Source organism: Bufo bufo, chromosome 9, assembly GCF_905171765.1.
Source record: "Bufo bufo chromosome 9, aBufBuf1.1, whole genome shotgun sequence".
In the NCBI taxonomy this organism is placed as follows: Eukaryota; Metazoa; Chordata; class Amphibia; order Anura; family Bufonidae; genus Bufo; species Bufo bufo.
Genome location: NC_053397.1, coordinates 16,442,829 through 16,466,653, shown reverse-complemented (window position 1 = coordinate 16,466,653; position 23,825 = coordinate 16,442,829). Strand labels below are relative to the sequence as shown.

Here is a 23,825-nt window from a genome sequence, read left to right as displayed (position 1 = left end):
TTTCAGGAGCAACTGATTTAATTCCTCGTCTATGAGGAGTTGGGTCGACAAGGACGCCTGAATGTGTGGAAGGGACCTTAAGAGATACGGGTTTGACACAAGCTCTATGTGGAACCCTAATATTGTGGATAAAATCCACGGGTCTGAAGTGACAGTGGCCCACACATGGGAAAAGAAACGGAGTCTGCCCCCTATACATAGGTCCGAAGAAGGGGGGGGAAACTGTTGACTTACCGAAAGGGCGTCGAATGTTCGGATTTCCCCGATAGGATCTGCCTCGTCCAAACGAACCCCGCGCTGGAAAGAAGGATGGAGGTTGTCTGGGGTCCTGACCAAAGGACCGGAAGGATGATGAAGAGGGACCTCGTCCCGCGCCACGGGACTGGAAGGAGGAACGGCCGGCCAGACGGCCCCTTGAACTGCCGGCCCTGGAGGAAACCCGGTTACTGAAAACCTTGCGCATAGAGGTTTGCGCCTTATCAAGGGCAGTGAATGTGCCCACAAACTTTCCCAGCTCCTTTATAAAGGGATCACCAAAAAGGAGTCCCTGGGCGTCTTTGCCCGATTCAGTAAGGGCCATATTGGCTAACTTAGGTTCCATCTTGATTAAGATGGCCTTCCTGCGTTCTATGGCAATAGAGGTATTGGCGTTGCCTGCCAGGCATATGGCCCGTTGGACCCAACCTCTAAGTTCCTCCGGGTCTACTAGCCTGCCCTCAGACTTAGCAGATTCCGCCAAGTCAAAAATTTTTGCGAGTGGCCCCATAATGTCCAACAACTTGTCCTGGCATGCCCGAAGGGCTGAGTCCAGGCCTCTACGGGGACTAAACCCCGACTTAGACAGAAATTGAACGACCTTAGGGTCGACTGTGGGCGTTTCACATACCCTGTTTGGTATAGTTGGACGTGGGCATTCAGCCCTCAGTTTGTTCCTAGCCTCCTTGCTAAGGGGCTTGCGGGCCATGGTCTCAATATAGCTAGTGACATGAGGAGCCGGCAGCCACTCGGATGACCTGGGATGATGTAGTGAGTCCGGGTCAAATAATGGGGAACCAGATGGATCCGTAAGGGGTGTCTGTGCGTCGGCCGAAGCAGGCGACTTAGACGTAGAGGGTCGGGAAACCGGATCAGGCTGCCCCTCATCCAGGGCAAACTCATCTCCCTCAGAGTTAACTGGGGAAAGTAACTCAACCTCCTCCTCAGACTCCTGAGAGTCAGATTCTGGTTGCGGTTGGGCTCTAGCCGCCTTCCAGTTCCGTGCACATTCTGCCTTGCGCGGATAGGCTCGTTTGCGCGACCGAAGCGCGCTGTCAGATGATGGAACTAAGCCATCGGTCAATGAGTTTCTGGAGGTATTAGGCAAAGACACAGTAGTATCATGTGTCATGGTAACTGTCTGAGCACAGAGGACCTGAGACAGAGAGCTAGTGAGGGCTGAGGAAACAGAGTCCATAGCAGACAAAATAGCGTCTGAAATAGACTGTTGTAAGGCCCTAGCCTGGGCATCTGCCAAGGAAGGAGTAGCTGACCCAGCATGGGGGGGCACAGCCTGGGGAGCCACATTATTGGGAGCTAGCAAGGGGCTGTTAGCGACCAGAGAGGGGACTGGAACCAGGGACATGATGGCAGGAATAGGTAAATCAATAGTACCTAAAATAAAGACCCTATTAGGTAAACTTAACAAAGCGACAGGCAGGAGCGGTAAGCCGAGGTGACCGTTGACGCTGCACAGAAAAATCCTTCCGAAATCTCGCGCGATCTCGGAGCTGGGAAAAAAACCAAAAGAGGCCGGTGAGTGCGCGCGCGCCCGAAATCCCGCAATCGCGAGATCTCGGGCGCAACCCAAAATGGCCGCCGAACTCCCGCGATACAACAGACGTGGGAGAAGAAGGATAAGAAGAAGAAAATGGCGCCGAAGCGGGACCGCAGAAGGAAAAAACCGGAGACCCACCAGAGACCGGTAAGAAAAAACTAAGGCCGCAATGCGGCCGGAGACCACCGGAGAATGGGATTAGCCTCCGGAACGAAAAGAAAATGGCAAGACAATGCCGAGAACGAAAATGAAAACGGGGGGACAAAAGACCCCCGATACAAATAAATCACAAAGGGGGGAAACGCGACCCTTAAAATGAATCCCTAAGGAACAAACAACTGCTAAGACAATGTCTAAGGCAAAAATATATGAACAAAATCAATAAATATACAGAAATCTTGCCCCCATAGCCCAGAGGACTATGGTGGGGTACTTATCTGAATAGCAGCAGCAAAGAAAGAGGAAGTGGAGACGTGGAGGAGGTCCCTTTATGGAGGACTAAGGGGGAGGGGCTTACGTTACCTCTGTAATAATGATTTTTTCAGATTATCTTCTTTGCTGCTATTTTCAAGTAAAGAAAGAGTTAAGCAATATGAAGCCTCCGTGTTTTGATATAAAATCACAATTATCAAACATAAAATAAAATTCAGTCAAGGGTTGGGAGACAAAGGGGGGGAACACACAAGAGGGGAAGGAACGGGGAGAACAGGGAAATGGGAGATTCTGCTCTGCTAAGCAAAGTTTCTGTAAGTTTTCCATGGAGACCATAGTTTTAAGAAGCGGGAACGTGAGTTAGTTTCCCAGTGTGCCAGCTCCTCAAAACGGTAGATCTGGTCTACCTTGTCTATCCACATTAGGGTGGTCGGGGGAGAGTCAGTTTTCCATAGAAAAGGAATAAGCAGCTTAGCTGCCGTGAGCAACATGGTCGGGAGGTTATCCTTAGCAGGGGTGAGGGTTGTATTTGGGCACCATAACAAAATAAGTTTAGCATCCAGAACTATCCTAGAATTGCAAATTTGGTTGATCAATGGCTCAATTGATTTCCAAAATGTCTGGATTTTCCGACAAGACCACCAAATATGCGACAGGGAACCAATTTCCAAGCCGCATCTCCAACAAGCTTCTGGAACTTCCGGGTTCAACTTGTGTAAGAACTCAGGCGTCTTATACCATCTACTGAGTAGTTTGAAAGAGTTCTCCTGAATCCTCACACAGCGGTTAAAGCCATGTGAATGTGCCAAAATAAAGGCTCTTTCCGGCTCCGTGAGGCACAAAGAGAGCTCCCTCTCCCAGGAGGTCAGAAAACGGAGCTCCGGGGGGAGTGAGGAGAGTATTTCTTTATACATCTGAGACAGCGGTCTAGTGGCGGGTTTAGTGGCCATGACCTTCTTTTCAAGCCAAGATAAAGAGCTGTTAACAGGTAGGGACCTAACACCCCCTGTAATATCTCTCTTAAAGTCAGCCAGATGGAAAAATGGCGCAGTCTTGACCTCGGGGAGGCCCAGCAACAAATCCAAATTCAAGCTGCCATCCGGTAAGAGGACATCCCGCAGAAATTTGCCAGCGAGCCTAGGCCAAATACCGGAGGGGCTTAAGATGGATGGATGGAGGTAGTTTTGTAGCAGTTGCAGTGGCATACCTGGGTTAGGAAAGTTGAATGTTTGAGATTGGACCATTTTAGACCACTCTACCAGCATACCCTTCCAGACCAGGGAGGATGCATAATGGTTAGCCGAAAAGGCTCGGACACCCCACAGGGTGAGCTGATCTTGGTTAGTGAGCAGCGCAGACTCCAGGCGAGAGCAAGGGGAGTTGGATTGACGAGACATAGCTGCTACGCATCTACAAAGTTGTACTGCAGTATAATAAACCTTAACATCTGGCATCCCAAAGCCTCCAAGCTTCTTATCCCTAGTGAGGACTGAATAGGCAATACGAGGAGATTTGCCATTCCAGAGGAAGCGAGTGAACACCCGGCGTACTTCTGCGAAATATGAGTTTGGTAGCCAAATAGGGAGGGCCTGTAGCAGATATAGGAATTTGGGGAGGATAAAGGTTTTAAGGTAATTTTTCCTACCAACCCACGATACGAAAGGTAGTTTCAAGGTCTGGAGGTGGGTACGAACTGACTGAAGCAGCGGCGTGTAATTGAGTGAGGCCAACTCATGAATATTGGCCGATATACGTGTCCCTAGGAACGTAATGTCCCTGGATGCCCAAACAAATGGAGTGTCGCGCTTAAGCGTATTAATCACAGCTTGGGAGCATGAAATATTAAGTGCCATAGACTTCCCATAATTAATTTTAAAATTAGATACGAACCCAAAGTTCTCAAATATATTCAATAACTTAGGTAAGGCCTCTCTGGGGTTAGATATTATAACCAAAAGGTCGTCCGCAAATGCTGCAGTAACATGGGTGCCGGCGCCCACTTGGAGGCCCTTTATATCTGGGTCCGCCCTAATCTTGCACAGAAGAGTCTCCATCACCAACACAAATAATGCCGGAGACAGGGGGCACCCCTGCCTTGTCCCATTAGTGATGCGAAATGGAGGGGATAACGTACCATTAACTTTGACCACGGCAGAGGGGGCCGAGTATAAGGTGTAAATGGCAGCAATAAACTGATCAGAGAGACCAAACCTCGCCAGGGCCCGAGACATAAACTGCCAGCTGACCCTGTCGAAGGCCTTCTCCGCATCAGTGCTCACCAACACTAAAGGTTTCACAGATTTCTTGGCTCTGTGAATAAGGTGAAGAAGCCGAATCGTGTTTTCCGACCCCTGTCTGCCGTGGACAAAGCCCACTTGCTCTCCATGGACAATGTCAGGAAGTACATCCTGAAGTCTGGTAGCTAAGATTTTCGCCCACCACTTCACATCAGTATTGAGCAAGGAGATCGGCCTATAATTACTGCAGCAAGTCGGGTCCTTATTCTCCTTATGTAAGACTGTAATGTGCGCCATTAAGGAATGAGGGGCAAGGGAGCCTCCAGAGAGGAGGTGATTGCACAAATTCTTAAAACGGGGGATAAGGATATCCTGGAAGGATTTGTAGTAAATAATGGGAAACCCATCCGGGCCCGGGCTTTTACCCGAGGGGATGGACCTGAGCACCTTATGGATTTCAGAGTCAGTAACCGGTCTAGTTAAGTGGGCCGCTTTTGTTTGGGATATGGAAGGAAGGTCCAGAGACTGTAGGAATTTGTCCGTGGCGTCTGAGAGGACACCAGGGGTGTCCCCGTTGGGGGGAGGTAGGTTATACAGAGCCTCATAAAAGGTGCAGAAAGCCTTGGCGATATCAGGGGTGGATTTATGCACCTTCCCGTTCGGGTCTTTAATAGAGGAAACAAAGGAGTCAGAGAATTGCTTCTTAACTATGGCTGACATCAATCTGTTTCCTCTATTTCCATGGGCGTAGGCCTTAAACCTGGAACGCAGTACCAGCTTTGCCGAAGTGACATTTAGCATATTTTTTAGATGTGTCCTAGCATCCGTGAGTTCTGCAAGGGTATGAAGGGCCTGTGATTCCTTGTGCGAGGATTCAAGGCGGGCAATTTTTGTCAATAGAGCATCTAAAGCCTGCGTCCTCTGTTTTTTCACATAAGCCCCTAAGGCAATGAGTTCCCCCCTTAACACTACCTTATGAGATTCCCATAATATGGAAGGGGAGGGAGGGGAGTCGGGTGTATCATTTAGCGTAAAAAACTCAGAGATGGAGGCTTTAATCTTAGAAGCGTGAACGGGGTCCAAAATCAAAGTGTCATTTAGACGCCATAGACGTTCCTTTTTCTGAGGGTCAGACAGGGAAAAGTGGATGATAACAGGAGCGTGGTCAGAAAGTGTAATGGGACCTATACGGGCTCCGGAGACATTACGCAGATGTGACTCAGAGAGGAATAAGTAATCTAACCTGTGAAAGGAAGTCTTGGCATGGGAATAATAGGAAAAATCCCGGCCGTTGGGGTTTAGTGAGCGCCATACATCTAAGACCTTCAGTTTCTTCAGAGAGATTTTCAACCGTCTCAGGAGCCTATAAGAAACAGAAGGTCTGCCTGTGGAAGTATCAATGGCAGGGTCTAGGGCCACGTTGAAATCACCCCCCAGAACAAGCAATCCCTCTGTGAACGAGGAAAGAAGGCTTAAGGTTTGAACGAGCCATGGGACTTGGCCTCTATTAGGGGCATACAAATTGGCAAAAGTCACAGGAGACTCACCTAAAACACCTTTCACAAAGAGGTATCTGCCCTCTGGGTCCACAGCAGTAGCAGAGTGTTTGAAGGGGAGGCTTCTGTGCACAGCCACACTAACCCCCCTGCTGGCGGTGCTATAGGTACTGTGAAACCATTGGGCAAACTTCCTAGGGGGAAGGTTAGGAACCTTGCCCGATTTAAAGTGAGTCTCCTGTAAGAAAGCCACTGAAACTTTGTCCCTCAAAAGAAGGGAGAGAGTCTGGGACCTTTTGCATGGCTCGTTCAAACCATGTACATTTAAAGAAGCAACTACAATAGATGCCATTGCATTAGTAAATCACACAGATGCCTACACAGAATAACCATGGAAATGCTTAGTAGCACACAGTGGTTCAGAGCAGAGAAAGGGAAGGTAGAAAGGAGGGATAGACAAAACACAACAAAATAATAAAACAGTGAAATAACAAACCGGTAATAAACCAGCACAGAAAACATGAGATCTGTAGAGAAGTAAATGCTTCACTTATCGTCAGCTCAGACAGGGTTGAGCTGGCGAGGGGGCAAGTAAAGCACCTTGCGGTCTCTAACAATGGACCAACAAAAATATGTCCAGCACAGGAATCTTGCCGGTCCCTGCCCTGCATAGGGGTAACGATACCTGCAACAACAGGAGCAATGTCCAGAAAAAACAAAGGAGAGTTTCCTTATCGTCCTGTCATGTAAAACAGATCAGTGGACATAGAACAGCAGAAGAGGAAAACTCCTCATAGGTCGTCATGCGTTTAGGAAATGGCGATCAGGTGGGGCTCTTATCCATCCTGCCCCTTCCCAGACGGTCAGACTTTCCAGCCGACACCTTCTGCCAGTTAGCAACACGAGGTGGAGCTGGTAGGGGGCCATCCTGGTCGGCCGGGAGCCATGAAGGAATGTCAACAGGGGGTACCCCAAGCGCTTCCCAGACAGAGGCCAGATCCTGAGGAGAACGAACGGTAAGTAATTTACCATTTCTGGAAATCGCCAACCCGAAAGGGTACAACCAACGGAAAGGAATCGCTGATTTCTTCAAGACATCTAGAAGAGGCCGCAACAGGCGCCGTTTGGCCAAAGTAGACGGAGCCAGGTCTTGAAACATCTGGATCGGTGCATGTTCGTACTCCAAGGCTTCCGATTCCCGCTGTTTCTGTAGGAGGGCCGCAGTGTCGACAAAGCTCAGTAAGCCACAGATCACATCCCGCGGTGGTTCCTGCGGCTTTGGTCTAGGGCGTAGTGCCCTGTGTATACGCTCGATCACTATTACGGCCGCCCTCTCTGCGCCCAGTAGGCTTGAAAATATTTCGCGCGCAACCGACGGCAAGGCCTCCACCGCATGCGATTCCGGTAGGCCCCGTATGCGGATATTCCGCCTGCGACTGCGGTTCTCCTGGTCTTCTAGTTTCAGGTATGCTTCATTCAATAAGGCCTTGTGGGTCGCTAACACATCTGCGGTTTTACTTTCGTACGCCATGATGTCTTCTTGAGCAGACTCCAGGGAAACGACTCTCTGGCCTAAGTGTTTCAAGTCGTCTTTAATGTCAGATAAGCCTTGCTTGAGAGGTGAGAGAGCTGAATCTAGGACTCTCTTAAGGGTCCGTTCAGAAAGCGGTGGGTCGCGTGGGCGTCTGTCTGAAATATCAGAGCCACTTCCCGCGTCCGAGAGGTCTCCTGCATCGGAGTCGTGGGTAATGGATGCCGCCATGTTAGGGCCTCTCTGCACCGCGAGCCTCGGAGTTTTCCTGAGGAACTTTTCCATTTCTGGCTGCTTAGAGTGTAGTGGGGTCGTCTCTGAACTGCCTCTGGACTTGTCCTTGCCAGTCTTCCCCATATTAGTGCAAATTATAGCTTAATTTAGGGCAAATGAGCCGGAATGCTGGAGGAGCTCAAGCTCGTGCGGCCATTCAGCAGCGTGGCTCGGCTCCGCCCTATAGTAGTTATATTCTTGTACATAGGAGCAGTATTATAGTAGTTATATTCTTGTACATAGGAGCAGTATTATAGTAGTTATATTCTTGTACATAGAAGCAGTATTATAGTAGTTATATTCTTGTACATAGGAGCAGTATTATATTTATATTCTTGTACATAGGAGGCCGTATTATAGTAGTTATATTCTTGTACATAGGAGGCAGTATTATATTTATATTCTTGTACATAGGAGCCGTATTATAGTAGTTATATTCTTGTACATAGGAGGCAGTATTATAGTAGTTATATTCTTGTACATAGGAGCAGTATTATAGTAGTTATATTCTTGTACATAGGAGCAGTATTATAGTAGTTATATTCTTGTACATAGGAGGCAGTATTATATTTATATTCTTGTACATAGGAGGCCGTATTATAGTAGTTATATTCTTGTACATAGGAGGCAGTATTATATTTATATTCTTGCACATAGGAGCAGTATTATAGTAGTTATATTCTTGTACATAGGATGCAGTATTATAGTAGTTATATTCCTGTACATAGGAGCAGTATTATAGTAGTTATATTCTTGTACATAGGAGCAGTATTATAGTAGTTATATTCTTGTACATAGGAGCAGTATTATAGTAGTTATATTCTTGTACATAGGAGGCAGTATTATAGTAGTTATATTCTTGTACATAGGAGGCAGTATTATAGTAGTTATATTCTTGGACATAGGAGGCAGTATTATAGTAGTTATATTCCTGTAATATAGAGCTGTATGATAGTAAAATTAAACAGTTTTCTCTTCTTTTCAGCTTTACAGAAGGTTTAATGTGATCGGTCCGCCAGAGCCAATGGGCAGAGGCAGAGAATGGAATGTTGATCTTGTACCTAAGTTTATCATGGCCAATGGTAGGAAAGGGAAAAGCCCCAATGAATCTTTAATGGGCAGCGTCATAAGAAGGAACACTGGACATATGACATAAAGCAGTGATCATGGGGCAGGGGTTTTTCTTGACTATCTATCACTCATCCTAATTGAGGAAACACCAGTTTGTCCGTTCTTAGCCTGAGATGGCTGATAGCCGATAACAATAGATTGTATTAAATTGTACAGTAAAAGTAGTAAAAGTAAATATAGACTTTAGGTTTAGAAACCATTTTATATATTTTGTTATTTTATGAACTAAATAATATTGGCGGCCTGACTAGTATTATGACTCCCAATATGTCTGTGTCTATTAGGTCAGCTGGTGAAGATGTTGCTATACACAGAAGTCACTCAGTTTATCGATTTCAAAGTAGTGGATGGAAGCTACGTGTACAAAGCCGGGAAGATCCACAAGGTGCCCTGTACGGAGGAGGAAGCCTCGGTCTCTGGTGAGTGGATGGACTCAGCACTGAAGCTCCTGGGCTCCAAACAGGACCCTCCAAACTACCATGTTCCATGTGTTCCACGTGTCCTGTGATGTGGCTGGGGGTCCTTTTGGGCACCATGACCCAGGTCCAACTGCCGCCTATTCACCCCCCATAGCAAAGGTCAGCACTGACACTCCAGTTATGTTGAAAGTACAACTCCCAGCATGCACACTCGATGGGCTGTTCCTTTAGAAGTGAATCAAGCCTGCAGGGAGTTGTAGTTTCACAGAAGCTGGCATGCGGCAGGGATACAGGACCTCATGTATTAAAAATGGGGCTGCTGCCACTTCATGGGGGCATCAGATAACGAGACCAATGAGTATCTCACACCGCTGTGTGTATGACATATCAGAGGATGATTTCAGTCTGGAGATCTAAAGGGGTTGTCTGAGATTTTGATGTTGATGACTTATCCTCAAAATAGGTCATCAATATCAGATCAGCGGGATCCGGCTTCCGACCCCCGTCCGGTCAGGTCTTGGCAGAGGCCACTGTCTTCACGTCGCGTTCATTGGTCGCACAGCCTAGGTGCAGCTCAGTTCCATTCAAGTGAATGGGCCTAGGTTACAATACCAATGATAGCCACTATACATTGGATGGCGCTGTGTTTGGTAAGCTGCGAGGAGGCCACGGCTCTAGCCTCCTCAAACAGCTGATCAGGGGTGGTGCTGGGAGTCGACCCCGCTGATCTGATACTGATGACCTATCCAGAAAAGCCATTTGTTCCTTGTGATAGGCCTGAGCCTGCTGGAGACGACCAGGCCTTTCAGTAAGGCCTCTTTCACACGGGCGAGTTTTCCACGCGGGTGCAATGCGTGAGGTGAAAGCATTGCACCCGCACTGAATCCGGACCCATTCATTTCTATGGGGCTGTGCACATGAGCGGTGATTTTCACGCATGCTCTATATTGTGCGTCTTTCACGCAAAGCAGGCCCCATAAAAGTGAATGGGGCTGAGTGAAAATCGCAAGCAAGTGCGGATGCGGTGCGATTTTCACGCATGGTTTCTAGGAGACGATCAGGATGGGGACCCGATCATTATTATTTTCCCTTATAACATGGTTATAAGGGAAAATAATAGCATTCTTAATACAGAATGCTTAGTAAAATAGGGCTGGAGGGGTTAAAAAAAAAAATAATTTAACTCACCTCATCCACTTGTTCGCGCAGCCTGGCATCTCTTCTGTCTTCTTCTTTGATGACCTGGGAGGAAAAGGACCTTTGGTGACGTCACTGCGCTCATCACATGGTCCATCACCATGGTGATGGACCATGTGATGAGCGCAGTGACGTCACCAGAGGTCCTTTTCCTCTCAGGTCCTCAAAGAAGAAGAATGAAGACGAGCCGGGCAGTGCGAACAAGTGGATGAGGTGAGTTTAATTAATTAATTATTTATTTTTAACCCCTCCAGCCCTATTGTACTATGCAGTCTGTATTCAGAAGGCTATTATTTTCCCTTATAACCATGTTATAAAGGAAAATAATAAAATTTACACAACACCGAACCCAAACCCGAACTTCTGTGAAATAGTTCGGGTTCGGGTCTGGGTACCAAACATGCCGATTTTTCTCACGTGCGTGCAAAACGCATTCAAATGTTTTGCACTCACGCAGAAAAATTGCGCATTTTCCCACGACGCACCCACATCCTATCGGCCCTCACACGCGACGCCCGTGTGAAAGAGGCCTTATATTTAAATGTAGTCCTGCAGGTGGCAGCACTACATTGGAATATACTGAATTTTCTATTAAAAAATGTACTGAACGCCATTGCTAAATATAAGGCTACATGCACACGACCGTTGTTGTTTTGCGGTCCGTTTTTCACGGATCCGTTGTTCCGTATCTGAGTTTTTGTCTTTCTGATTTAAGTCCTCTTCCGTTCCGTTATTCCACAAAACATATCCGTATGGTTTCCGTATGCGATCCGTTTTTTTGCGGATCGGAAATGGAAACAGTAACTTATTAATCACTAAACACATGAGCAATATGGCCTGGGTATAGCATTTCTACAGTATGGATCCGCAAAATACGGATGACATACGGATGTGTTCCGTGTGTGTTCCGGATTTTTTGTGGACAATAATAGGACATGCACTACTTTTTTGTGGAATGGAAATGCGGAAACGGAATGCACACGGAGTACCTTCTGTTGTTTTTGCGGACCCATTGAAGTGAATGGTTCAGCATATGGTCCTCACAAAAACGGAACGGAAGCGGAAAGAAAATACGTTCGTGTGCATGAGCCCTAAAACAGTTGGCGGTCAGAACATAGCAATGGAAGGAAAAAAATGGCTTCAGTATTAAAACACGAGAGAAACTCTATAAATGTAGTATCGCTGTAATCATACTGAGGGCTCATGCACACAAACATATTTTCTTTCCGTGTCTGTTCCGTTTTTTTTGCGGACCATGTGCAGAACTATTCATTTCAATGGGTCTGCAAAAAAAAATGGAAGTTATTCCGTGTGCATTCCGTTTCCGTATTTTTCTTCCGCAAAAAATTAAAACATGTCCTATTAGGGCTCATGCACACGACCATACTTATTTTGCGGTCTTTAAAAAAACGGATCCGCAAAAAACATGGATGACGTTCGTGTGCATTCTGTATTTTGTGGAACGGAACAGCTGGCCCTTAATAGAACAGTCCTATCCTTGTCCGTAATGCGGACAATAATAGGACATGTTCTATTCTTTTGTGGAACGGAAATACGGACATACGGAAACGGAATGCACATGGAGTAACTTCCATTTTCTTTTTGCAGACCCATTGAAATGAATGGTTCCACATACGGTCTGAAAAAAAAAACGGAACGGACATGGAAAGAAAATACGTTTGTGTTCATGAGCCCTTATTGTGTGCATTACGGACAAGGATAGGACTGTTCTGTTAGGGGCCAGCTGTTCTGTTCCGCAAAATATGGAATGCACATGGACGTCATCCGTATTTTTTGCAGATCTGTTTTTTGAGGACCGCAAAATACATACGGTCGTGTGCATGAGTCCTTACTCCGTGTGCAATCTGTTTACGTATGTCCGTTCAGCAAAAGAGTAGAACATGTCCTACTATAGGATATGGACTGTTCTATTAGGGACCAGCTGTTCCATTCCGCAAAATATGGAATGCACGCAGAGGTTATCCGTATTTTGCGAACCGCAAAATAGATACGGTCACATGCATGAGCCCTGACCCGGAGAATGAAGGGCACGAGTCAGTCTTACTGCATAGGGAAAAACGTAAAAACGAAACCCAAAAAATTGTGGTGGAATTGCATTTTTTTTTCACCAATTCCACCCCGTTTAGATTTTTTTTTTTCCAGTTTCTAATACATCGTATGCAAACAACAAGCCCTCATATGGATGTGAACAGAGAAATACAAAAAGTTATGGAAAAAAAATTGAAAATGTCAAGGTCCTGAAGGTGTTAAACACCTAGACGACCCCTTTAAGAAAGTCAATTTTGTAACGATTTCTCATTGCCTTTGTTTTCAGATTTAATGGGGATGTTCGAAAAGAGACGTTTCCGCAAATTCTTACTGTTTGTCTTACATTTCAATGATCACGACGTTAAAAATCATCAGGACATAGATCCCAGGAGAATGACCATGCGTGAGGTGTACAGGAAGTTCGACCTTGGGCCGGAGGTGATGGCATTCACTGGGCATGCGCTGGCATTGTACAGGACAGATGAGTAAGTTGAAGGGGGCGATTTGTATGAAGAAGCGTCAGTCATCGCTCACATACTGTATGTCCGTACTGGTAAACTCCCTATGGAATGCTTTTCTTAGAACATTGTGACATGCCTCTGTTATTCCTCTTGTCATTCTTTTTGTCATTGGGGGTGTATCTCCAAAGAATGACACTGCCGACACTGACTGCGGTATGCCAATCTGCGTAGGGAGATGTCCTTATTGACATGGGCAATGGCAACACCCATATGTCAGCTTATTCATACATTTCCAGGAGGAATAACAGAGGGATGACACAAAGCAGAATTTTCTGAAAAGTTGCTCCAGCTTTACAACCTTAGCCACCAGATCCTCTTAGAACAGACGAGCGCTATGGTACTGTATATCACAAATGGCGATCTATATCGGATCCCAGCGTTTTAGTTATATCAGCTTCTGGGAGAGCTGGGTGGCAACCATTATGGCTACCATTACAGCTCCTTAAGGGGATATAATCAGTCCTAACTAGTATATAGGACTATTCATACAGTGATTGGAGGTCATTGAGAAGACATTAATGGGTCCATAGCGTTATTGAAGGGGTATTTCAGGATTTTAACACTGATGAACTATCCGCAGGACATTTTCATCCCGTCATTTCCGTTTTTTTTGCGGACCGTATACGGAACCATTCATTTCAATGGGTCCGCAAAAAAAACGTGCATTCCGTTTCCTTATGCCTGTATTTCTGTTCCGCAAAAAAAAAAACGGAAGGTACTCTGTGTGCATTCCATTTTCTTATGGCCTCATGCACACGACCGTGCTGTTTTTTGCGGTCTGAAAATCACGGATCCACAAAAAACGGAAGCCGTCCGAGTTGCCTTCCGCAATTTGCGGAACGGAACAGGCGCCGGCAATATAAATGCCTATTCTTGTCCGCAAAGCGCGGACAAGAATAGGACATGTTATATTTTTTTAGCGGGGCCGCGGAACGGAGCCACGGATGCGGACAGCGCACGGAGTGCTGTCCGCATCTTTTGCGGCCCCATTGAAGTGAATGGGTCCGCATCCGAGCCGCCAAAACGGCGGTTCGGATGCGGACCCAAACAACGGTCGTGTGCATGAGGCCTATTTCTGTTCCGCAAAAAAATAGAACATGTTAGGGGCCAGCTTTTCCGTTCAGCAAAATACGGAATGCACACGGATGTCATCCGTATTTTTTGAGGATCCGTTTTTTGCGGACCGCAAAATACATACGGTCGTGTGCAAGAGGCCTAAGCCATCAATATCTGATTAGAGGGGGCGTGACAGTCCAAACCCTGCCAATCAGAAGTTCTGCAATAGTTCTGGTGCTGGAAGTTATTGCCGAAACTACACAGCTCCACCCATCGTGTAGTGGACGGAGCTGGTTACTGCAGCACTGCACCCAATGAAGGGAGCTTATCAGCAGGGCTGCGGGGTGCTGGATACCCACCGATTAGATATTGATGGCTTATCCTCAGGATACACCATGGGTATTAAAATCCTAGAAAATGGAAGTGGAAATTTGTACCACTAGGGGGAGTTACTGCATTGGTTTATGCATTGATCTCAGTAATGTAACAGTATGCAGTAAACACATGGGCTCCCCCTAGTGGTAACGGCAGATCTTCCATTTTTTTGGGAAGGATTCAGGATGAAGATTATTGTCAGACATAATCTGCTTCTTCTCTGCAGCTACCTGGACCAACCATGTCTGGAGACCATCCACCGAATCAAACTGTACTGCGAGTCCCTGGCGAGGTATAGCAAAAGTCCTTACCTCTACCCTCTGTATGGTCTCGGGGAGTTGCCGCAGGGCTTTGCCAGGTGAGGTCACGGCCATGTTACATCCCAGAACCCTGGTTCTGCAGTCGCCAATATTTATCTGGAGCACGATGAAAATTTGGCACGCTTGCTCCCCCTCATTATCACAGCCGGCCTCGCTGAGTGTCATGCCTCTTATACATCTGCCCTTGAAATTTGCCTCCTTAATTAAACTAATGGGGGTCATTTACGATGGGCGCTATGCCAGTTTTTGGCTTAAAAAAGTCACAAGACCTTCTTTTGCAACTGTGTGACAATATTTTGTTGCACGGGCATTCATATGCCATGCTCGCCACTTTAACCATGTTTTACTTCTGGAAACGTAGAATGCGTAAAAGTGGGATAAAAAAAAAAAACGAGTCCAGTCCCTGACAGGCGCACAGACTGCCGGCTCTGGCATTGTTATAAATTAGGCACTTTCTCCACCAGAGGGCGTAAAAAGCCTGTCTTTGTAAATGACCCCCAATGAAACTACTGTCAGAGCATGCTGGGAGCTGTAGTCTCAGACTGCTTAGTCTTAACTAATTGCAGAACTCTCAGGTGTCTCCCCTCTGCCCCCCCCAGGCTGAGCGCTCTGTATGGTGGGATCTATATGCTCAAAAAACCTGTGGACGAGATATTGATGGAGAAGGGGAAAGTAGTCGGAGTGAAGTCCGAGGGCAAGGTGAGCAGTGAGACCATGGGTCGTGGGTCATGTGTATTCTCTTTCAGGCTTGCAGGCTTCAATAGGTGTCCATTCGACTGGCAGCTGTCCCCTATACATGTATGCTCAGCCAAGTGTGCATGTTTTCTTCAATGGGGAAAGAGCAATTAGACGCTGCCAGACTCCGCTGGCAGCTGCTTATCTCCCACAGAAACAAAGGATCGGGCATATTGAAATCCAGCTGCCCGATTCTTCTTTCTGACGACATCTGCCATTGGGCGAGATTTGGAAGGCCGCTATACATGAGATAATTGATCACACTAAAATTGACAGGGGTGACAGACTTTCATCTAATGTGCATGGGCACCTTAGGGTATGACCACACAGTGCGGCCGTGTTGCCACGCCACACCCGGGTATCGTCGGCCATTTAGGCTGCAGCATTCCGTAACTGAACTACAGAGGACCCCAATGTTTAGTTGGTCTGCATTGTTAAAGGGGTCGTCTCATCTCAGACAATGGGGGCATATTGCTAGGTCGGGAACGGAGCCCCGCAAAGTGGTGGCTGGAGGACCACCACACGCAGGTGCACCTAGCCTTTCTGCTGACTGAGGCAAAAACTGAAAACGGCACCCCCCCACCCATGCCAATTTCTTTACCTAACCCCTTTACCACAATGAAAGCGCTCATTGTCCATGGCCCTTCTGCTGCCCCCCCTCTTGCCCCTACCTTGTGCTGCCCGAGGTGATCGCCTCACCTCACCCCTGAGTGCACGGCGCATGACCAGCCACTGTTCCCATTCATTTCTATGGGCCCAACGGAAATAGCCGAGACAGTGCTCAGCTACTCTCGTAAGCCCCATAGAAAATGAATAGAGGGCGGGGGCGCAGTGCTCCCTCCATCACTTTCGGGGCTCCGTTCTCGATATAGGTGCAACTATCAGACAATGGGGGCGTAGTTGATACGGTTGAAAAAAGACATAAGTCCATCAAGTTCAACCAAGGGATAGGTCGGGACGCGAATCCTAGAAGGAAGTGAGACTTCTACACATTGTCATTAATGTTGTTTACTTTTAAGAATTCGTCTAAACCCTTTTTAACCCCGTCCACTGTTCCTGCTGTGACCACGTCCTGAGGTGTCTATTCCACAGACTCACCGTTCTTACAGTAAATAAGCTTTGACGCTTCTGGAGACTGAACTTCTTCTTCTCCAGTCGGAGGCAGGGACATCTTGTCTTTTGAGGGTATTTTACATGGAACAGTTTTTCACCGTATGTTTTGTACGGCCCATTTATATACTTGTACAGGTTAATCATGTCCCTCCTTAGACATCTCTTCTCAAGACTAAATAAATGTAATTCTTTTAATCTTTCTTCATAACTCAGACCCTCCATGCCCCTTATCAGTTTAGTCGCTCTCCTCTGTACCCTCTCCAGCTGCAGAGCATCCTTTCTAAGGACTGGTGCCCAGAACTGAACTGCATATTCCAGATGAGGCCGCACCAGCGCTTTGTAAAGTGGTAATATCACATCCCTGCCCCCCGAGTCCACGCCTCGTATAATGCAGGACAATATCCTGGTGGCCTTAGAAGCAGCTGATTGACATTGTGCTGTTATTTAATCTTCCATCTACAAGGACACCCAAATCCTTCTCTATAAGTGACTCCCCCAGTGTTACATCTCCTAGGACATATGAAGCACAGAGATTATTACTACCCAGATGCAGAACTTTACATTTGTCCACATTGAACCTCATTTGCCAAGTTGATGCCCAATCACTCGGAGTGTCCACGTCAGCTTGTAGTTTATGGACATCTTCCATAGACTGCACAGCACTACACAGCTTAGTGTCATCTGCAAAAATAGAAATGGTGCTATTAATCCCGTCCTCGATATCATTAATAAATACATTAAATAATAGAGGGCCCAGCACTGAACCTTGGGGTCACCACTTATAACACGGGACCATTCTGAATAGGAATCATTGACCACAACTCTCTGGACTCGGTCCTTCAGCCAGTTTTCAATCCAATTACAAACTATACTTTCCAAGCCTATAGGTCTATAATTACCTGTGGAGGACCTAGATCCTTTTTTGAATATGGGCACCACGTTTCCCTTACACCAATCACTTGGCACTGTACCAGTCCCTAGAGAATCTTAAAATATTATAAACAGGGGCACAGCAATGTCTGAACTGAGCTCTTTAACCACTTCCCGCAACTGTAACGCCGAAAGGCGTCATTGCGGCGGCTCCCCCAGGCTACGCTAACGCCAATAGGCGTCATCTCGCGTGAGCCGAGATTTCCTGTGAACGCGCGCACACAGGCGCGCGCGCTCACAGGAACGGAAGGTAAGAGAGTTGATCTCCAGCCTGCCAGCGGCGATCGTTCGCTGGCAGGCTGGAGATGTGTTTTTTTTAACCCCTAACAGGTATATTAGACGCTGTTTTGATAACAGCGTCTAATATACCTGCTACCTGGTCCTCTGGTGGTCCCCTTTGTTTGGATCGACCACCAGAGGACACAGGTAGCTCAGTAAAGTAGCACCAAGCACCACTACACTACACTACACCCCCCCCCCCGTCACTTATTAACCCCTTATTAGCCCCTGATCACCCCTGATCACCCCATATAGACTCCCTGATCACCCCCTGTCATTGATTACCCCCCTGTCATTGATCACCCCCCTGTAAAGCTCCATTCAGACGTCCGCATGATTTTTACGGATCCACTGATAGATGGATCGGATCCGCAAAACGCATCCGGACGTCTGAATGAAGCCTTACAGGGGCGTGATCAATGACTGTGGTGATCACCCCATATAGACTCCCTGATCACCCCCCTGTCATTGATTACCCCCCTGTCATTGATTACCCCCCTGTAAAGCTCCATTCAGACGTCCGCATGATTTTTACGGATCCACTGATAGATGGATCGGATCCGCAAAACGCATCCGGACGTCTGAATGAAGCCTTACAGGGGCATGATCAATGACTGTGGTGATCACCCCATATAGACTCCCTGATCACCCCCCTGTAAAGCTCCATTCAGATGTCCGCATGATTTTTACGGATGCACTGATAGATGGATCGGATCCGCAAAACGCATCCGGACGTCTGAATGAAGCCTTACAGGGGCATGATCAATGATTGTGGTGATCACCCCATATAGACTCCCTGATCCCCCCCCTGTCATTGATTACACCCCTGTCATTGATCACCCCCCTGTAAAGCTCCATTCAGATGTCCGCATGATTTTTACGGATGCACTGATAGATGGATCGGATCCGCAAAACGCATACAGACGTCTGAATGAAGCCTTACAGGGGCATGATCAATGACTGTGGTGATCACCCCCCTGTCATTGATTACCCCCCTGTAAAGCTCCATTCAGATGTCCGCATGATTTTTACGGATGCACTGATAGATGGATCGGATCCGCAAAACGCATCCGGACGTCTGAATGAAGCCTTACAGGGGCGTGATCAATGACTGTGGTTATCACCCCATATAGACTCCCTGATCACCCCCCTGTCATTGATTACACCCCTGTCATTGATCACCCCCCTGTAAAGCTCCATTCAGATGTCCGCATGATTTTTACGGATCCACTGATAGATGGATCGGATCCGCAAAACGCATCCGGACGTCTGAATGAAGCCTTACAGGGGCATGATCAATGACTGTGGTGATCACCCCATATAGACTCCCTGATCACCCCCCTGTCATTGATTACCCCCCTGTAAAGCTCCATTCAGATGTCCGCATGATTTTTACGGATCCACTGATAGATGGATCGGATCCGCAAAACGCATCCGGACGTCTGAATGAAGCCTTACAGGGGCGTGATCAATGACTGTGGTGATCACCCCATATAGACTCCCTGATCACCCCCCTGTCATTGATTACCCCCCTGTCATTGATTACCCCCCTGTAAAGCTCCATTCAGATGTCCGCATGATTTTTACGGATCCACTGATAGATGGATCGGATCCGCAAAACGCATCCGGACGTCTGAATGAAGCCTTACAGGGGCGTGATCAATGACTGTGGTGATCACCCCATATAGACTCCCTGATCACCCCCCTGTCATTGATTACCCCCCTGTAAAGCTCCATTCAGATGTCCGCATGATTTTTACGGATGCACTGATAGATGGATCGGATCCGCAAAACGCATACGGACGTCTGAATGAAGCCTTACACGGGCGTGATCAATGACTGTGGTTATCACCCCATATTGACTCCCTGATCACCCCCCTGTCATTGATCACCCCCCTGTCATTGATCACCCCCCCTGTCATTGATCACCCCCCTGTCATTGATCACCCCCCTGTCATTGATCACCCCCCCTGTCATTGATCACCCCCCCTGTCATTGATCACCCCCCCTGTCATTGATCACCCCCCCTGTCATTGATCACCCCCCCTGTCATTGATCACCCCCCCTGTCATTGATCACCCCCCCTGTCATTGATCCCCCCCCCTGTCATTGATCACCCCCCCTGTCATTGATCCCCCCCCTGTCATTGATTACCCCCCCTGTCATTGATCACCCCCCCTGTCATTGATCACCCCCCTGTCATTGATCACCCCTCTGTAAGGCTCCATTCAGACATTTTTTTGGCCCAAGTTAGCGGAATTATTATTTTTTTTTTCTTACAAAGTCTCATATTCCACTAACTTGTGTCAAAAAATGAAATCTCACATGAACTCACCATACCCCTCACGGAAACCAAATGCGTAAAATTTTTTAGACATTTATATTCCAGACTTCTTCTCACGCTTTAGGGCCCCTAGAATGCCAGGGCAGTATAAATACCCCACATGTGACCCCATTTCGGAAAGAAGACACCCCCAGGTATTCCGTGAGGGGCATATTGAGTCCATGAAAGATTGAAATTTTTGTCCCAAGTTAGCGGAAAGGGAGACTTTGTGAGAAAAAAATTAAAAATATCAATTTCCGCTAACTTGTGCCAAAAAAAAAAAATTTCTATGAACTCGCCATGCCCCTCATTGAATACCTTGGGGTGTCTTCTTTCCAAAATGGGGTCACATGTGGGGTATTTATACTGCCCTGGCATTCTAGGGGTCCCAAAGCGTGAGAAGAAGTCTGGTATCCAAATGTCTAAAAATGCCCTCCTAAAAGGAATTTGGGCACCTTTGCGCATCTAGGCTGCAATAAAGTGTCACACATCTGGTATCGCCGTACTCAGGAGAAGTTGGGGAATGTGTTTTGGGGTGTCATTTTACATATACCCATGCTGGGTGAGAGAAATATCTTGGTCAAATGCCAACTTTGTATAAAAAAATGGGAAAAGTTGTCTTTTGCCAAGATATTTCTCTCACCCAGCAAGGGTATATGTAAAATGACACCCCAAAACACATTCCCCAACTTCTCCTGAATACGGCGATACCACATGTGTGACACTTTTTTGCAGCCTAGGTGGGCAAAGGGGCCCATATTCCAAAGAGCACCTTTAGGATTTCACAGGTCATTTACCTACTTACCACACATTAGGGCCCCTGGAAAATGCCAGGGCAGTATAACTACCCCACAAGTGACCCCATTTTGGAAAGAAGACACCCCAAGGTATTCCGTGAGGGGCATGGCAAGTTCCTAGAATTTTTTATTTTTTGTCACAAGTTAGTGGAAAATGCAGATTTTTTTTTTTTTTTTTTTTTCATACAAAGTCTCATATTCCACTAACTTGTGACAAAAAATAAAAACTTCCATGAACTCACTATGCCCATCAGCGAATACCTTGGGGTCTCTTCTTTCCAAAATGGGGTCACTTGTGGGGTAGTTATACTGCCCTGGCATTCTAGGGGCCCAAATGTGTGGTAAGGAGTTTGAAATCAAATTCTGTAAAAAATGACCTGTGAAATCCGAAAGGTGCTCTTTGGAATATGGGCCCCTTTGCCCACCTAGGCTGCAAAAAAGTGTCACACATCTGGTATCCCCGTACTCAGGAGAAGGTGGGGAATGTGTTTTGGGGTGTCATTTTACATATACCCCTGCTGGGTGAGAGAAATATCTTGGCAAAAGACAACTTTTCCCATTTTTTTATACAAAGTTGGCATTTGACCAAGATATTTATCTCACCCAGCATGGGTATATGTAAAAAGACACCCCAAAACACATTCCTCAACTTCTCCTGAATACAGAGATACCAGATGTGTGACACTTTTTTGCAGCCTAGGTGGGCAAAGGGGCCCATATTCCAAAGAGCACCTTTCGGATTTCACAGGTCATTTTTTACAGAATTTGATTTCAAACTCCTTACCACACATTCGGGCCCCTAGAATGCCAGGGCAGTATAACTACCCCACAAGTGACCCCATTTTGGAAAGAAGAGACCCCAAGGTATTCGCTGATGGGCATAGTGAGTTCATGGAAGTTTTTATTTTTTGTCACAAGTTAGTGGAATATGAGACTTTGTATGAAAAAAAAAAAAAAAAAAAAAATCATCATTTTCCACTAACTTGTGACAAAAAATAAAAAATTCTAGGAACTTGCCATGCCCCTCACGGAATACCTTGGGGTGTCTTCTTTCCAAAATGGGGTCACTTGTGGGGTAGTTATACTGCCCTGGCATTCTAGGGGCCCAAATGTGTGGTAAGGAGTTTGAAATCAAATTCTGTAAAAAATGACGAGTGAAATCCGAAAGGTGCTCTTTGGAATATGGGCCCCTTTGCCCACCTAGGCTGCAAAAAAGTGTCACACATCTGGTATCTCCGTACTCAGGAGAAGGTGGGGAATGTGTTTTGGGGTGTCATTTTACATATACCCATGCTGGGTGAGAGAAATATCTTGGCAAAAGACAACTTTTCCCATTTTTTTATACAAAGTTGGCATTTGACCAAGATATTTATCTCACCCAGCATGGGTATATGTAAAATGACACCCCAAAACACATTCCTCAACTTCTCCTGAGTACGTAGATACCAGATGTGTGACACTTTTTTGCAGCCTAGGTGGGCAAAGGGGCCCATATTCCAAAGAGCACCTTTCGGATTTCACTGGTCATTTTTTACAGAATTTGATTTCAAACTCCTTACCACACATTTGGGCCCCTAGAATGCCAGGGCAGTATAACTACCCCACAAGTGACCCCATTTTGGAAAGAAGAGACCCCAAGGTATTTCGTGATGGGCATAATGAGTTCATGGAAGTTTTTATTTTTTGTCACAAGTTAGTGGAATATGAGACTTTGTAGGAAAAAAAATAAAATAAAAAAAAATCATCATTTTCCGCTAACTTGTGACAAAAAATAAAAAGTTCTATGAACTCACTATGCCCATCAGCGAATACCTTAGGGTGTGTACTTTCCGAAATGGGGTCATTTGTGGGGTGTTTGTACTGTCTGGGCATTGTAGAACCTCAGGAAACATGACAGGTGCTCAGAAAGTCAGAGCTGCTTCAAAAAGCGGAAATTCACATTTTTGTACCATAGTTTGTAAACGCTATAACTTTTACCCAAACCATTTTTTTTTTACCCAAACATTTTTTTTTTATCAAAGACATGTAGAACTATAAATTTAGAGCAAAATTTCTATATGGATCTCGTTTTTTTTGCAAAATTTTACAACTGAAAGTGAAAAATGTCATTTTTTTGCAAAAAAATCGTTAAATTTCGATTAATAACAAAAAAAGTAAAAATGTCAGCAGCAATGAAATACCACCAAATGAAAGCTCTATTAGTGAGAAGAAAAGGAGGTAAAATTCATTTGGGTGGTAAGTTGCATGACCGAGCAATAAACGGTGAAAGTAGTGTAGTGCCGATTTGTAAAAAAGGGCCTGGTCTTTAGGGGGGTATAAACCTGTGGTCCTTAAGTGGTTAAGAACTCTTGGGTGTAATCCATCTGGACCCGGAGCCTTGTTCACATTTACCTTATTTATCTGATCTTGGACCATATCTACAGTTAGCCAGTTGAGTATATTACTGGATGTACTAACAGCCCCAGCACCACAGATATCAGCTCCTTTCTCTTCTTTTGTATATACAGAGCTAAAAAAAAACATTTAGTAACTCTGCCTTTTCTTTATCTTCAGTGACTACCCCCCCCCCCCCTTTATGATTATTTAGGGGACCTACCTGCTCGGACCTTGTTTTTTTAGCATTTATATATTAAAAGAATTGTATGGGATTTGTTTTGCTCTCTTTTGCCACTTGCTGTTTGTTTTGTATTTTTGCTAATTTTATCTCCTTTTCACTGATTTTATTAAGCCCTTTGTAATCTTCAAATACTACAGCTGAGCCCTCAGATTTGTGTTTTTTAAATGCCTTTTTTTGTCTT

At 46.1% G+C, this 23,825-nt stretch overlaps 1 protein-coding gene across 1 annotated transcript in view; it reads left to right on the top strand.

Annotated features, from left to right (window-relative positions):
• Nucleotides 1-23,825, top strand: part of LOC120979389 (rab GDP dissociation inhibitor alpha-like) — a 45,410-nt gene that overhangs the window by 7,046 nt on the left and 14,539 nt on the right. The window contains exons 2-6 of the mRNA XM_040408113.1: nt 8,768-8,864; nt 9,198-9,332; nt 12,865-13,063; nt 14,757-14,888; nt 15,450-15,549. Coding sequence (XP_040264047.1) covers nt 8,768-8,864; nt 9,198-9,332; nt 12,865-13,063; nt 14,757-14,888; nt 15,450-15,549 — 663 coding nt within the window. The remainder of the gene's footprint in view (nt 1-8,767; nt 8,865-9,197; nt 9,333-12,864; nt 13,064-14,756; nt 14,889-15,449; nt 15,550-23,825) is intronic.